This window comes from Hyla sarda, chromosome 9 (assembly GCF_029499605.1).
Source record: "Hyla sarda isolate aHylSar1 chromosome 9, aHylSar1.hap1, whole genome shotgun sequence".
Classification (NCBI taxonomy): Eukaryota; Metazoa; Chordata; class Amphibia; order Anura; family Hylidae; genus Hyla; species Hyla sarda.
In genome coordinates, this window is record NC_079197.1 from 85,640,340 (window position 1) to 85,651,783 (window position 11,444).

The 11,444-nt window shown below is 41.3% G+C and overlaps 1 protein-coding gene across 4 annotated transcripts in view; it reads right to left on the reverse strand.

Annotated features, from left to right (window-relative positions):
- The window catches only part of ARHGEF9 (Cdc42 guanine nucleotide exchange factor 9), a 356,509-nt gene that overhangs the window by 75,840 nt on the left and 269,225 nt on the right, over positions 1-11,444 (reverse strand). For all 4 annotated transcript variants that reach the window (XM_056540084.1, XM_056540086.1, XM_056540087.1 and 1 more), the window contains one exon: positions 6,731-6,910. In XM_056540084.1, the coding sequence (XP_056396059.1) occupies positions 6,731-6,910 (180 nt within the window). The remainder of the gene's footprint in view (positions 1-6,730; positions 6,911-11,444) is intronic.

Below are 11,444 nucleotides of genomic sequence, written 5' to 3' on the forward strand. Positions count from 1 at the left end.
ATCTCTCCTCCATCAGCTAATACTTCATAATGAGGCTCATTGATTTAATGCAAATGCTCTGACCTGTCCAGTCCCTTAATGCATGTATCTTTCAGAAGCATATGCAACCTGTCTAATAAGAAAGAAAACTGCGGCATAATGATCCCTCATTAAGAACTATTGCTGTCTTTTCCTTAGTTTAGTCCTTTTTCACTTATCGCCTACATCTGCCTCAAATACCTTGATGACGTCTTTTGGGTTTGATCATAAGTGGCTACTGACTTGGGAAAAGGTAACATTCTGTCATCTTTTAATTTATGCTTGAAAGGACTTTAGAAGAAACCATTACAGAAAGTAGAAGCGGCCAGACTAGGCTTATGTTTAAGTTTAGCCGGTCTGAATGCATTGCGCCCAATAGATGAGAGGAGGTGTTATCACCCTTCAGCATACTAACTATACAATTAACATAAAATCTGGTTGATGTAGGCCATAGATATATGACACAATATACAAACAGAATGTTCCCCTGTAGCTAATGACTTCCATTCCTTACTTACATATATGGAACACACCTTGAATTGTCACACATTGTGACAATGGGGCCACTAGTATTTGTTCAGTGATCAATACAAGTCCATTCATAGTTTTCAACATTTGTATATAGAGCATGTATCTTGTTTCACATGGCAATAGCTTAGCTTAAGCATCTACTGAGGAATCTACAAAGCCAATACTTTGGTTTCCCCTGATTAAGTAACGTTATCCTGCCATCTTATATTGGCATGTCCCCCACCACTTAATAAGCACTTATAATCAAGTTGTCCTGGGTGCAGAGAGTAGGGCGGAACTACTGTAGTCCCATCTCTCGCTCAGCAGCCATGATTGACAGGCAGCGGCCTCTTCTATGTTGCACAATGCTGGGACATTGAGGCCTCTATGCCTGACAATTAAAGGGGTAATCCAGTGGAAAACATTTTTTTTTTTATCAACTGGTGCTAGAAAGTTAAAAAGATTTGTAAATTACTTCTATTAAAAAATCTTAATCCTTCCAGTAATTTTCAGCTGCTGTATAATACAGAGGAAGTTGTTTTCTTTTTAAATTTCTTTTCAGTTTGACCACAGTGCTCTCTGCTGACCTCTGTCCATGTCAGGAACTACCCAGAGCAGAAGAGGTTTGCTATGGGGAATTGCACCTGCTCCGGACAGTTCCTAAAATGGACAGAGGTGTCAGCAGAGAGCACTGTGGACAGACTGATGGGTACTGGAAGGATTATGATTTTTTAATATAAGTAATTTACAAATCTGTTTAACTTTCTGGCACCAGTTGATGACATTTTCTTTTCCCACCGGAGTACCCCTTTAAGGCTGCTGAGCCCAATTACAGGCAAAGCGATAGTGCTATTTCACACCCTGCTCCCCACCCAGGACTACTTGCTAATATACCCTGAGTACTGGATTATAAGTGCTTTTTCAGAAATTTACACCACACAGTTTACTCTACAAGGAGATAGTAGGAAACAGTATTATTTCATCTACTACACAAGGGCCATAGTGGTACAACCCTAATCCTGATGACAGGATTTCTTTAAAGGGGTAAAGGGGTTTTGCCTGAAGAGCTATGATGACAAATTCACGAGTCAATTTAGTTTTAACCATTTAAAATGGAAAAATCCATCATGATCATATGATCCTGGGTGGTTATTTTTAATTAAAATCTATTGGAGGTAAGGAAAACACTGAGGGAGCTTACCCGCTTGGTTACCAAAGCATTACTGTCATTTATATAACCTTTTGACATGCTGCCCAGGCATATGATTGACATGTCAATTACTATTGTGTGTGGATTTAAAGAGTACCTGCCATCTACAAAAACGTTTTATAACATGTAGATAATACAATCATATTTATATTTGTAATATAATTTGTTAAAAAATATGTATATTTATGGGTGAAAAAGTCCTGTCCCTGCAGCTATTGCCTGTGAGGAGTCCAAATACAGGAAGTGAGGACAGGACAAGTAGGGCTCTGTGGAGGCTCCTGGCTTGTCAATCATCCTCATGTGTGAGCCCATAGCAAGTCACAGTGCCTCACTGCACAGAGCCCTGCTTGTCCTCACTGCACAGAGCCCCACTTGTCCTCACTGCACAGGGCCCCACTTGTCCTCACTGCACAGGGCCCCACTTGTCCTCACTGCACAGAGCCCCACTTGTCCTCACTGCACAGAGCCCTGCTTGTCCTCACTGCACAGAGCCCTGCTTGTCCTCACTGCACAGAGCCCTGCTTGTCCTCACTGCACAGAGCCCCACTTGTCCTCACTGCACAGAGCCCCACTTGTCCTCACTGCACAGAGCCCTGCTTGTCCTCACTGCACAGAGCCCTGCTTGTCCTCACTGCACAGAGCCCTGCTTGTCCTCACTGCACAGAGCCCCACTTGTCCTCACTGCACAGAGCCCCACTTGTCCTCACTGCACAGAGCCCTGCTTGTCCACCCTCACTTCCTGCTTTTGGACTCTTCATAGAGACACAGGCAATAGCTGCAGGGACAAAAATATACATATTTTTTGTTACCAATGTATATTACAATATACATATAATGGTATTATCTACATTATATAAAAAGTTTTTGTTGATGACAGGTATACAAATAAATCCAGTGGATATGCCATAAAGTCCTCCTTGGTAAAACTCTTTTAATCATGGAAATATAACAAAATGTAACTGTATCCCATTGCCTGTAAGTGTGATAAGAAAAAATCTGAATTCAGATATTTCTGAAGAGCATATTTTGTTTTTTTAGACTACAATAAACTACTCTTCATCTCATTTGCTGCTAACAACCCAGTTCTCTTCTCCACTTTTTTCGCAGATCTAATAAAATCTCTACCGGACACTTTACTTCACCTTTTTGCATAAACTCTTTAAGAAACTTATTCCAAATAAATATTCATGGGGACCTGAGACCAGTCTCTATGTGTGTGGCCATTAACATCCAGTATGCTCAGATCATAAATCATATAAAGGGAACATAGGAAATAAAGCAAAGAAAACACATGAATAGAAAAATGAAGTGTCATGCCAATGAAGGCAGACTGCTCTTGTAAAAAGGTTTGTGCCCAAAAGGCTCTTACATAATATTGGTCTATTCATTGCAGATAAAAATCTAAAAAAGGGGGGAATTATAATTTTCTTGACGTTCCCTGACATATTCACAGATGATGAAGACCAGACCTGTGTGGCTTATGTAACAGCACGTTAAACTAGGCTGAAACCCTCGGGCATTTAGTCAACTGAAGTGTAATGTTCATTCTACATGCTGGGCCGACGCATTTTACTGCTCAGCTGCTGTCATTTAGGCAGTGTCAAGAAAGCAGACTCAAAGCCATTTCCAGCAGCAGCAAAACCTGCGTGGATCTTTAACCCATATAGTACCAGGGTCAGCACTCTTCTACAAATTTTCTGCCTTTCAATTTCATTATTGTGACAGCTGGTGCAGAATGCAATGTAGGTTGAATAACTATAAAAACTATCACTCAGATAACTAGCAGCACAAATATATTCATACACCAAATAATCCTACAGTATACTGCGACACAGGAACCATCTAGACAGAGGGCTCCTAACCCTTTTCAATTGGGACCTCAGCAGCCAGAAAATGGTGATACCTAGGCCTTACCACAAGTGACAATTGACGCACATGCCAGATTAAAAAGTATTGCTCCTTTACCTTTATCTTCTGGACCCAATATTTTATTAAATAAGGACAAAAGGAGCAACTATATTGCTAAATCACAGGTGAACACAGTAGAGGAAAATTGCCTACTGATGTAATAATCTAAAGCAGTGTTTGCCAATAGTGATGAGCGGCAGGGGCCATATTCGAATTTGCGATATTTTGCTAATATATGAACGAATATTTGTCCTTTGTTTGCGAAATTTGCATATTCGCTATGTTCATTCACTTTTTTTCCATGTGAAAATCGTAATGAAATTCATATAGTGCGCATGTGCGCATTATATCTTTCAACTAACTAACACTATGCCCTACACTAGAATCTGCTAAATTAAAGGGATACTCCAACCCTAAGACATCTTATCCCCTATCTAAAGGATAGGGGATAAGTTGCCTGATCGCGGGGGTCCCGCCACTGTGGACCCCCGCAATCTTTCTGCAGCACCCCGCTATCATCAGCCTCCATAGCGAACATCGCTCCGGGTCTGACGAATCACAAGGCCGGAGGATTGTGACATCACGGCTCTGCCCCGTGTGACGTCACACCCCGCACCCTTAATGCAAGCCTATAAGAAGGGGCATAGTGTATGTCACGCCCCCTCCCATGGCCTTGCATTGAGGGGGCGGAGCATGACATCAAGAAGAAAAAAGAAAATGCAGGTAGTTCAAACAAAGAGTTACAAGTGATACTGAATCTTTTCTAACAAAGATATTTATCAATCAGCTCAGCTCTTTCTGCTCTATAACATAATGTCCATATATTAAATAGCATTTTTATGGTGATAGATTCCCTTAAAGAATTGTAGGTTGTAGTTATAGAAAGAAAGAAGTAAATAAATGAAGAATGTTTTCTCTCTCTCTTTTTGTTTTTGCCTTCTGTTTCTTATTTGCCTGTATGTCTTACATGAGATAGAAACACATTGCTGGTATAATAAGACCAAAAATGTGAATCTGCCAGAGACAAAAACTGTCTGGTTCCGCCATCCTAGTAACCAATCACAGCTCAACTTCACTATATTAAAGGAGTTATCCACCATAAGGTGATTTTAGTACGTACCTGGCAGACAGTAATGGACATGTTTAGGAAGGATCTGCGCTTGTCTTTGGGCTAAATGGCTGTGTTGTGTTTCTACTATAATGCTGCTGATTTCTTTTTGTGAAATGGCTATTTCCTGTTGAAGTTCCCTTCCTCGAACTACATGTCCAAGAATTCCTTATTTGTAAGTGTAGGGTAACTTTTCTCCCTCTCACACATGAGTGACCCCACCCATTGAACCATGCTCCCACGCTGACTTCCATGCTCTGCTATAATCAATAGAACCGTGTTTTCTAACCAAGCTGCCTCCAGCCGTTGCAAAACTACAATTCACTGCAAAATTATCTCCCCCCCCCCAGAGGTTGCTCCACCCATTGAAGCAGATGGGCTCCTTTGAACACCTGACCAGTGATGTAATGTCTCTGGCCGCACTGCAACCTGGGAAAACCTGAGACGACACTCATTTTATATGCTGTTAAAAATAAACATCTGGGAAAAGAAAAGATCACATAAGAATTGGAAGACAACCATCACACAAAGGTACAGACACTATATTATGAACTATAATTATTAACTTTAAAGCATAGTCAAATAAAAAAAAAATCCTGGAATACCCCTTTAACAAGCTCTGGTAAAATAAAAAAAAACTGAGCTGGGATTGGTTATTATGGGAAAATATAGACTGTTTTGGATTTTTTTGGGAGCAAAATGATGAATCTGAGCCCCTATCCTTCAATTGAAATCTTCTGGTTATGTCTCTACTAGTGGGATAATATCGCCATATACCGGCTTCTGGTATAAATTGATGTATTTAGTCTAACATAGGTATCATCTGACGAAGCTGTAATCGATAGAACATAGTATGCCTACAGAAACAGGAAGCATGTAAACAGCAATTCTAGATATCTAGGTATCTCCATGGTTTTTCCATAATGCAAGAACTTAGGTTAGGTTTCCCTTAGTGTATATGTATATCTTATTAAATGACATATGTGAGACTTACAGGGATTTTTGCTATTTGTGACGTTATGTTGCTTAATGGAATGGTGACACTTTCATCACAGTCTTTTAGGACCTCCTCAGGGGGAGGTTGAGAATTGAGTTGTCGAAATGTTGGGAATAAAACAGTACATTGAAATTGAAGAAAATAAAATAGTAAGCTACAAAACAATATAACTCCAGATGTTTAAGTTCTTTATGATATTGCTTTCTTTAAAACTCATAAGAACCTTAAAGGGGTATTCCAGGAATTTTTTTGATTTGACTATGCTACAGGGGCTGAAAAGTTAGTGTAGTTCATAATATAGTGTCTGTACCTGTGTGTGACGGTTTTCTCACAATTCTTCTGCGATTTTCACCTCAGTATTTATTTTACCAGCATAAAAAAATTCTAATGTGATTTTCATCCCAATATTTATTTTTACCAACATACAAAATGACTGTTGTCTTGGAGTTTTCACAGCTTGAAATGCGGCTGAGACCTGACTCACTAGTCAGCTGATAACAGGGAGCCTGTCTGCTTCAATGGGTGGAGGGATCGCTTGGTGGGAGAGAGAGAGATCAATCTGCAACTAATGCAACAGCTATAGGCACCCTGATTGCAAACCATAGGTCTTTTGATGGATGCAGCTCATTTATGTTTCAATGGGAGGGGTGGCTGATGTGTGGGAGGGAGGAATTGTGGGATTTGTAGTCAAAAAAAAAAAGAAAAGTCAAACAGGAAAAACAAGTTCACAAAAAGCTAGCCACAGTGTTATGGTAATCTCACTACATAGCCATTTAGCCCCAAGACAAGTGCAGATCCTTCCTAAGCATGTCCATTACTGCCTGCCAGGTACGTACTAAAATCACCTTATGGTGGAGAACCCCTTTAATACATTTTATGACTAAGTTTGCAAAGAGAATCTATTTTAAATGCTCTTTGCAGTCTGCTTATAAATTGTAGTCAAAATAGACCTAACGTTTCACAGTCCATTTACACCTACGTGTTCTAGAAAGCATGGTCCTATTTCACTGAGATGTGGCTCTTCATTATTGTACTGCTTTTCAAGGTCTCTGACAAAGCCCATCTGGAACCGGTAGATGTCCTCAATGTTACCGAAGATGACCTTCAGTTGCTCATCACTGAACATGTCTCTCCGTTTCCTGCACTGCTTTAAGTAACCCTGTTAAGGAAACAAAATCACAAAAGATGGTTTAAAGTTATGGAGGACATTTCAAATTCAGAGAGATTATTCATTATGAAAAGGTATTTTATAAGAGTGTACTTTTATGAATTGCATATACATATGTCGGACTCAATATATCAAGCTTTTGCAGCTCTTCACTCAAGTTAAATGCATTTTATGTTAAAGGGTTTGCACATCTTTGCAACTAACTTTTTCCCCCAAACTTGATTTAACCCCTTAAAGGAGTACTCCCTCCCTAGACATCTTATCCCCTTTCCCCCGCCGCTGGGGATCCCCGCAATGTCCCTGCTTCTCCCAGCATTCATTCAGAGCGTTGGGTGCAGCCCAAGAGACTTGTGACATCATGACCGCACCCCGCTCATGACGTCACAGCCATGCCCCCTCAATGCAAATCTATGGGAGGGGTGGTCTATGGGACGGTCATCACGCCCCCTCCCATAGACTTGCATTGAGCAAGCATGGCCATTACGTCACAAGTAGGGCGTGACTTTGATGTCATGAGTCTTCGTCCCACATTGTCAGTCATCGCTCCGCACACCAGATGTCTGGCGTGCCGCAGAGTCCCGCTGCTGGGGACCTTGCAATCAGACATCTTATCCCCTATCCTTTGGATGTCTAGGGGAGGAGTACCCCTTTAGGACTAGACTAAATAGGCTGATACCACTTTTTTCCATTTTATCTATTTTAGACCCCACTCTATTAATGATACCCCACCCCCAGAAGTGACCTGCAAGTTTTTTGTCCTTAGAAAGAGATATCTATTAGTTGGACTGGGGACCACTGATTGGTCCTTGGCCAGCAGTGATGAGCAGATGTCTGTAACAGTTTCAGTTTGTGATGGATATATCCGTAATGATGCGGGAATATGCACCTACTCAGGATGCATATATTTTTCATTGGGCATAAACAAAAACATAATAATAAGATTGGTCTGTTGAAGTTCCGGAAGGAAAGAAACAGCTGTCACCTATCAGTGCGCACTGGCGTCTTCCACCTGCTTTAGCTGCATGCCGCAGCCTTAAGTCTGTATGGACATTTGATAAATAAAAGTAAGAAGATTCACTGTACGGGTGAGTGCCTTTGTTTTTCCTCTTTGTTTGGATGTGTACACAATACCTGGACTTCTCCGCAAATGAGCACCACCGTAGATACAGTGTCTTGTTGTCCTGTCCCTACTAATATATGAACTGTACCATACCATTCAAGCTAGTCCAGCAGTGCCTACATCTTTCTTTATCTCCATTGTGGACATAATAATAACAATTTAAGGAATATATGTAATGAATTTATTTTGTTGAGGGGGTTAGGCTCAATCCATACTGTGTTTCTGTAGTATGTTAGAGGCATCATACATGTCAGTGGCTTAAACTGTCACTTAGTGACTGTTAGGACCGCTTTCTGCTTGTATATGCAAAATTAGCGTATACTAAGGGAAATGGCCCTAATGGAATCACTAGGTGTAAGGTCACTAAAATGAATAGGGCTGCTACAGTATATGCTGACATTCCTATTTTGATGTGATGCTGATGGATACCTCTAATACACTACAGAAAAGAAGTATGAACAGGTCCTCTGCAATGACATTTTATCAAATGTATTTTATTGACCAAATGAGCGTTCAAAGGAATGTCAGTATAATCTCAGTCTCCTATAATTGCACTATGACAAATGAGAAAATGGTAATCCATATTGGCCACACATCCCCCTGTGGGGGAACCGCAGCCAATAATGATGAAAGAAACAAATCAACCTGCACAATAACTGACTGTGTAAAGACTCCCTAAATGATCGGTGATCAACAAGATCAGAGCTCATTTTTGTGACCTAATTGGCCCATCTAAAAGGACCCAAATAATGTTGTAAATTTTACCTAACTGTTTTGCAAAAACTATAAAGTCCAGCCGGGCAGACCTTTTACAATGATTTAAATTTCCTTTGTACGTTTTTCTTTCTAATTGTTACTCCCAAAGTCATAATGATCACATTATAAACTTTTAGGGTTATCTATGAAGGCCTAAATTGGCCACTATATTTGCAAAGTCACAGCACACAGCGTGCACCCTATTTATGATGCACTTTTTGCTGGCGTATATGGCTTTCTGTGTCTTTGAATCCAGTGGGAGTGGTTTGGGCGTGGTTTACACAGCGCACAGTTTACAAACTGATTTATGATGTTCAACTTTTGCAACAGCCACAAAGTTCGCGCAATGGCCACTAAAAGTAGGACCGGGTGCAGGTAGCCGTGCCAGGCTGAATGACAAGCACACTCCACATTTATCATTTCCTGGTGAATGCTGCTTGCTGTGATAAATCTATGCGACCCCATCCAAAAGTCATTTATCAAAAGCTGTCGTCATCTTAATTGCCTATTAAAATTTGTAATAAAGAATGTAAAAACAAATATACAGGATAAGATTTCAAAATAATAAAACTACAATACAAAAAATTACAATTCCCCCACACACTATTCATCTGCATGGCACACATATGCACTTCAGTGCGAACAGCGACAATAGAAGACCAGCTCTAACATAGTAACATTACAGCGGAAATTAAATAAAATCTGAACAAATTCAGCTGTTGCCTGTGTAATCCTGTGGCAAATCCTAACAACTTCCCACAACTGCGGCAGAACCAGAGCGATATAATTACTAGAGGAAGCTATTGCACTGTTAGAAGAAGCTACGCAAGGAATGAAGTCCAATATTGTAATGTCCTGAGGATATTAGCTGGCGGACTTGTCAGGCTGTTCTGGCCTCTGTAGCATTTTTGTAATTATTCTGGCTACTGCTTCACACATTCACATGGTAATAACAGAGTGGCGCTTCACCATGGGATCCCAACTGTTGAAAATACAGGCTAAGAAAGGTCAGGGAATGATAGGAGCCTATATCGCTGCACAGGTTTTCAGGGACTCAGTCAGTCACAAGCCTTAGAAAGCAATGCTCTTAGGTTATGTTACTGCTCAATTGCAGAAAAAACATACAGGAGAGGAAATGGAATCATCTAAGGGTGCGTTCCCACACGGCGTATTTTGCTGCGTATTTGCTGCGTATTTGGTGCTGCGTATTTTCCTACCCATTGATTTCAACAGGGAAAATAAAATACGCAGCAGCAAATACGCAGCAAATACGCCGTGTGGGAACGTAAGATTGTAGGATTAAGAAACATTTTCCAGCAGCAAATAAAACTTCTTAAATTGTAAAGACAAGAACAATCAGGCCTGTATGTCATTTGGTTTCCACTTGTTTTTTTTTCAGGCAGTTTTTGGAATACTGCCACTGCAGTTTTTGAGCCAAAGTCCCAAGTGGATCCATAAGGGAGGAGAAGTATAAGTCCTTCCTTTATATGTCCTGTTCCTTTTGAATACACTTCGGGCTTTGGCTCAAATACTGCAGTGGTAGTTTTCCAAAAACTGCCAGGAAAAAAAATAAGTGGAAACTTAGCCTAATCCAGCAGATCCGCTACTTAAGGACCCTCTGTATTCTGCCTTTACATGTGCCTGCTCGGAGCGGCAATACGCCGCTACGAGCAGACTCAGTGCAAGTCGCCGCATGCATGTGCAGTATACTCGCACATCGCAGCAGCTCTCGGCCTTGAGCAGGTAGAGCGGGCCGCGATGTGTGCGAGTACACCGTGCATGCGCGGCGACTCGCACAATGCTTCAGTGTGTCTGCACGTAGCAGCGTATTGCTGCTACGAGCAGGCACATGTGAAGGCAGAATACAGAGGGTCCTTCAGCAGCGGATCCGCATCTAAATCCGCTGGGAAAATCCGCTCATGTGAACGTACCCTAAAGGGGTATTCCGGGATATATATTTTTTTCTTTAGCTATTGAGCTCTTGATGTCAGGTCATTATACTTTGACCCATTTTCATGCACAGGATCCACACTTGTAGTGCAAGTCTTTTTATTTTACTGTCACGCTGTCATGCCCCCTTCCCATAGACTTTGGTAGAGGGGGGCGGGCGGGCGTGACGTCACGAGGGGGTGGGCGAGATGTCACGAGGGGGCGGGTGAGGGGCTGGGCGTGACGTCACGCCCGGCGGCCGTGAACACGGAAGCCCGCACACAGCGTTCGGAGTAATGAACTTCCGGATGCTGTGAGCGGAGCTCCGAAAATTAGGGCAGCGCACAACCCCCTTAAGCTGGAATTCCACTGAGGTTTTTTTTTGCAAAAATGCTGAAAAAAAACGCCAATTTTCCCAAACTGCTTTTTTTCAGCGAAAAAACGCAGTGTCCAGATGTTAGCTGCAAGTCAATAGTAAACTGCAAAATGCCAGATTCACCTGGCGTTTTTCAGTTTGGCTTTTTTTAATCCTTTTGCCGTTTTTCGGGCTCAGAGGCTGGATTTTCAAAATGCCCAAACAAAACCTAGTTTGGTGTTTTTTTCCCTGAAATTGTGGCGTTTTCCTTTCATAGAAATCTATGGGAGAGCAAAAACGGCAAGAAAAAAGCCATGTTGGTTTTAACTTTTGCGTTTTTGCAGGTGGTTTTTATTATTTTTTTA